Source organism: Solea senegalensis, linkage group LG18 (genome assembly GCF_019176455.1).
Source record: "Solea senegalensis isolate Sse05_10M linkage group LG18, IFAPA_SoseM_1, whole genome shotgun sequence".
Lineage (NCBI taxonomy): Eukaryota > Metazoa > Chordata > Actinopteri > Pleuronectiformes > Soleidae > Solea > Solea senegalensis.
In genome coordinates this window covers 4,084,094-4,090,459 of record NC_058041.1, presented here as the reverse complement: position 1 = coordinate 4,090,459, position 6,366 = coordinate 4,084,094, and the positions used below count along the sequence as shown (strand labels likewise).

The 6,366-nt window shown below is 41.9% G+C and overlaps 2 protein-coding genes across 4 annotated transcripts in view; one reads left to right on the top strand and one right to left on the bottom strand.

Moving 5' to 3' along the window:
- Nucleotides 1–356: 356 nt before the first annotated feature.
- On the top strand, nucleotides 357–3,094 carry LOC122759105 (ankyrin repeat and SOCS box protein 12-like). Of its 2 annotated transcripts, none has more exons than XM_044013659.1 (3): nucleotides 357–421; nucleotides 1,234–2,001; nucleotides 2,537–3,094. In XM_044013659.1, exons 2-3 carry the CDS (start codon nucleotides 1,239–1,241, stop codon nucleotides 2,686–2,688), a joined length of 915 nt encoding a protein of 304 aa, XP_043869594.1. In that variant the 5' UTR covers nucleotides 357–421; nucleotides 1,234–1,238; the 3' UTR covers nucleotides 2,689–3,094. The 2 variants fall into 2 exon arrangements, with proteins under 2 accessions (XP_043869594.1, XP_043869595.1); XM_044013660.1 differs by having other exon boundaries at nucleotides 368–421; nucleotides 1,231–2,001.
- Nucleotides 3,095–3,208: 114 nt separating this feature from the next.
- The window catches only part of LOC122759103 (zinc transporter ZIP11-like), a 91,343-nt gene continuing 88,185 nt past the window's right edge, over nucleotides 3,209–6,366 (bottom strand). For both annotated transcript variants that reach the window (XM_044013656.1, XM_044013657.1), the window contains exons 7-10: nucleotides 5,600–5,669; nucleotides 4,502–4,600; nucleotides 4,264–4,422; nucleotides 3,209–4,163 (exon numbers count right to left, since the gene is read on the bottom strand). In XM_044013656.1, the coding sequence (XP_043869591.1) occupies nucleotides 4,085–4,163; nucleotides 4,264–4,422; nucleotides 4,502–4,600; nucleotides 5,600–5,669 (407 nt within the window). In that variant the 3' untranslated portion in view covers nucleotides 3,209–4,084. The remainder of the gene's footprint in view (nucleotides 4,164–4,263; nucleotides 4,423–4,501; nucleotides 4,601–5,599; nucleotides 5,670–6,366) is intronic.

Genomic DNA, 6,366 nt, shown 5'->3' with positions numbered 1-6,366 from the left:
TTTTAAAAATGTAAATTTAATTTGATCTTATAAAATGAATAAAATAAAACTGTGTGATGTAATGAAATAAGAAACATGTTTGTTCATAGTAAAAGTTACGTTTTAAAATGAGAAAATAGTATTTTTATTTTGTCTGTTTGAGTCTGTGTAAATTAATTATTCAATTTTTATTCATTTTATTCGTTAATACTTTGTAAAATAACGGACACTGATGAGAGATTTTGTTTTGGACAATGTGGTACAACAACCCTCCGATGGGGGATAAAGCGGTAGATAATGGATGAAGGGATGGGCTGTATGCAATTGTAGCGGCGGGACGCCAGGGGGCAGCAGCGCAAAAGTAGAGTGAATAATCCACAAACCAAACACGGAAAAGAAGAAGCGGAAGATGAAGGCAGCAGCTTTTGATGACAGATCATAGGTAAGCGAATAATAACACGAAGAAAACACACTTTAATGACCTCTTTATCGTCCCATAACTGGTTTGAGACGAAGAAAAGCGATGTTTGTACCGAGAATGTGCCGTTTCATGTCGAACTGTGTGTAAACACGGCTGTCTTATTTGTTAAATCTGTCCTACATGGATAACGCGCACGAACCCAGATACGGAACGTTATACTGACCGTGAAAATCGAGATGCAATAGGAAGCAATAATGTACTCTTTAACAGGCAATTACTTTTAAATCAGCGTTTTCTTTCGTTCGGCGTTAATTTAATCCAATAAAATGAGAAAAAAATGTCTTTTCTTCTCATCCTACTTAAGTCAGGACGACGCCGTCCAGTGTCAACAGTCACAGAAATGTTAACTTTACTTACTCATTTTGCTTAATTAAGGGATTAATTGTACGCCGAATTTACCAGGACACTTTGATTATTCATAGTGAGCAAAAATTAGATGTTATTTGGTTGTGTACTTTAGTGGGCGAACTATTTAACATTAAAATGTACATTTCTACATATAGGGTTCAGTGTAATTGTCAGGATAGCGGGCTAAAATGCTTCCTCCTTTGTATATCTCAGCCTCTCACGCACAAAAGCAAAGCTGTTCGAGACTGTGCCAAATATTAACTTTCAGAAACCTGTTGTCTTTCGCTTTCTAGCAACTTTTCAGCCTCATCCAAAAGCCACACTGTACTTTACACAGGTTTAATATCTCTGTAAAGCAAAACAAACAAACAAACAAGTTATGTGATGTCCAGTTAACTGTGTATTTTGTTCACGTCTCTTAGCAGCTCTTATGTTCGGCTTACGAACTCATGACGAAGAAGAAAGGAACCTAGAGATTTTCCTGCTCAGACAAGCGGTATTACAAAACAATGACACAGCCCTCGATGAGATGCTCTGCCAAGAAATCTACAAGAAAGTCATCAACTGCAGAGGTGGTTGGGGCATTGCAGGGACGCCACTGCACGCCGCCGTGTCTACAGGACATCTCAGCTGTCTGCAGGTCCTGCTCGCCCATGGTGCACTAGTGGACAGTGTGGATGTCAAGGCCCAGACGCCGCTCTTTGCAGCCGTGCGTGGGAAATACCTAGACTGTGTCTTAGCTCTCCTGGGGGCGGGCGCCAACCCCAACGGGAACCCGTGCAACAACTGCTCCCCCGTGCTCACAGCAGCTCGTGAGGGCGACGTGGAGATACTGAAGGAACTGCTTCAACATGGCGCAGAGGTGAACTCTCGCTCCAAAGTCCTGGTCTGGACCTCCAGTGCCAGGGTGTCGAGCGGGCCGCTGTACCTGGCCGCCGTTTATGGACACATGGAGTGTTTCAAACTGCTGCTCCTCTACGGCGCAGACCCCGACTACAACTGCACCGACGCGAAGCTGCTGCGTTCTATCAAGCAGCCTAAGACTGTGCTGGAGATGTGCTTCAGGCGCGGCTGCGGCGTGGAGTATATCCAGCTTCTCATCGACTTCGGCGCAAACGTCTACCTCCCCACGCTGATCATCGAGAAGTCCACGAAGCAGAACGAGGCCGTGGAGCTGCTTCTGCGGGAAAGAGGTGACGAAGGAAATCTGAAAACCATCGGCTCTGTAATCTCACTGTGTGTAAAGGGAGGGAAGTTATCTTCATGTTTTAAGAAACAAAGACATCTGGTTTCTTTGCTTCTCTATGACAAAACAGGACATTTGAGGGCGTCGTAATATTAACGGCAAACAGGCTTCACAACTAATTCAGAACAAAATGATAGATTCATCGATAGAATCCATGACTTATCCCTGAAATTTAGTCGTTATTATTTCTGAGAACTTCCAACTGAAGCATGAGCCAAAGTTAGGGAATGTATCGTCTGTGTGTGTCAAATAAAAGTTCTTCCTTGTCCGAGTACCACAATCAGTGGGACACAGAAACCTGAAGTCCTCCTGTAAAGTCTAAAGGAATTTAGTCCTTTTGCCGATATCAGATCCGGCGACTACAACATAATGAAGCCACAGTCAGATCTTGTTCACTTACACACCTACATCACAAAAAAATCTGTGTGTTTTTTTAATGATTGTGTGTCTTTGTTTTTACCTTTCGTTCTCTGTGTCTGTAGCAAACCCAAAAGCGTTGACGTTGCACTGCCGACTCGCCGTCCGACAGCATCTCAAGAAGATCGACAAGATCCACCGCATCGAGGAGCTGGAGATGCCGACGAGACTCCTCAACTTCCTGCAGCACAAACCCGCCCCGTCCACCGCTCTGTAGCTCGGTGACCCGCTGCACTCACGTCACGTACATTCAGTTTTCTTGTTTTAGCCACAGAGTTTGTTTTATTAACAGATTATGAGCCAATGGTTGTTTCTCTTTTGTCTGTTTTTAAACATTTCCTGTTGTTTATGTGCATTAAATGTGAGGATAAACAGTGTGTGTGTGTGCGCTTCTGGTTGAATGTTAGCACTTTGCCTGGAGCTGAAAGGTCATCCATCACATGGTCATCATGTGATACAGTTAGAAGTAAAGTTTTCATTGTACTGAATCGGGGTTCGTTTGTATGAATTTGCCAATTCTCAGAATAGTTTTCACTGCCTAATAAGAAAAACATAAACCTGTATTAACACTTAACCTAAAACAAACAATAAAAAACAAATGTTAGACACGTTTTTTGAAACCCGGACTTTGTGCGATCATTGTATAAGTTGAGCGTGAGTTATTTAAAGGGCAATAAATCAACAAGAAACTGAGGGAATATTTCGTTTTTTCTGGTTCTTGAGCAGTAGTGACAAACTAACATCCATAGAAAACTTTAATTTTTATTTTACATTTTCATTCGTTTGCATTGTTACATTATTAGCTACCATTAGCACTTGATATTCGGAGAAGCGTGTTCCACTGTGATGACAAATAAGACAAAACAAACATTGTTTCTGGAGAACATGACCTGACCGCGTCCAAAAAAAGGGGGTCGGGGGTTTTCAGCTGGACGTAATCTGCACCCTCACCACTAGATGCCACTAAATCCTACACACGTCCTTTAAATGCCTGGATATACAAAAACGGTCAGATAACCCCGCCCCCTGAGGATGACATGGTTGTTTAATTATATAACTTAACACGTAATTCAGCATTTACTTTCAAGAATTAGAGACAATGTGATTCTACAGAGTAACCTGTAGGTGGCAGGAGAGAGTTAAAAGGGAAACAAATGTTAGCGGAAGAGAACAAGTCCATTTTGGAACTATTAACTGAACGTAAAGCGTATAAATGTCAGAACAAGAACACAGTGTTTGGATGAAGTCTCTGATTTCATGACACCATAATCTGCCTCTGCTTTCAGAGTGAATCAAATATTTCCCATAATCAACTAAATCAAACACCAGAGTTCAAGTATTACCTTCAAGAGGAAATTAAAAACCAAAAGAAACAAACAAAAAACAAAAAAAAAAGTGTCATAAAACATCGAGTAGCTCTGCGATCCTGAGCTCATTTGAAAAAGCATCTCTGCTACACATGAAAGGTCAAGAGTTCAAGTGCAGTCGTCCTGACGTGTTTTACCAAAACTGCTGCATTTCAAATTCTCAATTACAGCAACAGTAAGAAGTAAAACACACGTTATTTGGTCCCTTTTGTTTTTTTGTTTTTTTTGAAACGAGCTCTGGTGACCTCAGCCCAGGCCCACGTCCAACGACATCATCACCACGAAGCCCACGATGGACGTCCACGACGCGAGCTTACCGTTTCCACTGGCAGCAGCAAAAACGGAGGGGAAAAAAAAAGACAAAATAAAGTGTGAGTCGTCGTTGCACGTCCGCGCGTTATTCCTCGTTTTTATTCTGGCTTTACCTGAGCTGAGCTTCTGGGATGATGTCATCTACGACCACGTAGACCATCGCGCCGGCGGCGAACGCCAGAGCGTACGGCAGCAGAGGTTCTGCCAGGACGACGGCGAGGGCGCCCAACATCCCGGCGATGGGCTCCACCATTCCGCTTAACTGGCCGTACCTGAGGAAGACATTGGAATTTGAAACATCGGCACAACCTGAGTTTTTGTATTTATTGGACTCCCTGTTGTCTTTCCTACCAGAAGGACGTCCATGTCGAGACCCCTGAACCCCGGAGTGGCAGGCTCACTGCTAAGCCTTCTGGGAAATTCTGGATGCCGATACCGATGGCCAAATTTCTGAAGGATTCATTACAACAACAAAATGTTACTTCATCAGGGAATGCAGTACCTATATATAACCACCAGATGTCAGCAGCACATCACACAGTCCAAATTGTTATGGATCCATTTAAAATAAAGATCCTTAACTGCCTTTTGTCACACTATGGAACATCTAAACCACTGTTATATATTATTTCTATATTTCTATAATATTTACTCATTACTCATTTTATCTGAGGATACAGAATAGAGAAATTTGTTTGTTTTGTCTTTACAGAAGCTAAATGTTTGTCTTTTGTTTTGTTTATAATATTGTTGTTTTATTTGTTGTTTTAGTACAAAAATTTTTTTTTTTTGCCACTTATTGCACTATTTTTTCCCCCACTGTTGCACAATTTACATTTTATGTTTATAATATTTGTTTGTATTGCTGCTATGTTAAAACAATTTCCTCTTGGGGATGAATTAAGTATTTCTATTCTATTCTATTCTATTCTATTCTATTATCCTGTATATTTGCATTGAGTTACACTTTACTTCTGCAACAGACCATTTGTTCCATAGAACTTGTTCAGTATCTTTTGATTTCAAGTGAAAATAAATAAATTTAATACAGTAGAAACTTTATTTTCTTAACTAACTCAGGAAAACACCCCGACCTCTCCGGCAAAGGTTATTATTTGTATTAATATTTTTACTACAGTTTGTTCCCAACATCACCAGATGAGGTCAGACGAGTACCAGACGTTCGCCTGCCTAAGAGCTACCAGTGTATCCTGCAAGGTGGTGGAGTAACCACTAGGTGTCAGCAGCACACAGCACAGATTTATAACCCTTTATCACAGGTCACTAAACCAAAGTGTTTACCTAATATCAGACATACTGGATATCAATCTGGAAATCATTTGAATTTGACACCTTATCCCAGGATTCAGCCTCTTAACTCTCTGCTGTGCCAGACTTTCTTTATCGTCATTGTTATAAAGAACAAAAGACTTTAAGCACAACATTTACCTTGCGCTCTCAAACGTAGCAGACGGAGTCTTTCCAATGGCTCCAAATCCAACTCCCACAGCCAGGCCCTCTGCAGAGGAAAATACACACAATAAGAATAAATAATTAGTGCAGAGACAAGAAATCTTATTCTGGGATGTTGTTCTCCCTCTCTCTCTCTGTCTCGATCTCAGAGTAGAAACTAGTTCCACTTCGACTTGGGCAATGTTTCTGTGCATGAAAGCTACGAGTGAAGTGAAGTGTGAAGTGTCAGCCGCCCCCAAAAAAAGCATCTGCAGAGGCAGCGCTTGTGAAACGTACACGACTGATGATGATGATGACGATGAGGATGATGAGGATGATGATGATGCCGCCTCGCTGTGAGCAAATATAAAAACGGGTCTTCCTTCGCATCTCGGGGGTTGCTGGGAAGTGTCTGCTCTAAAGTCTGCAGAAGTCTCACACAACACATTTATAATGATGTGTGTTTCCAACTATACCAGCGCAGTATGTTCTCCAGCACAGCAGGAGAGGAGAGGAGAGGAGAGGAGAGAGAGAGAGGAGAGGAGAGGAGAGGAGAGGAGAGGAGAGGAGAGGAGAGGAGAAAAAGGGAAGTTAAGTCCATCACAAACCCAGATTCACTTTCACAACAGTTGCATGTTAATCCACTATCTTGCGATGGTCACTTTAATTCCCTCTATTTTATGATTCCTCATGTCCTCTCTCCTCCAGTGAACCAGAAACAGTTCCACCTCCACCTCCTCCTCCTTCTCCATCATCGAGGATTC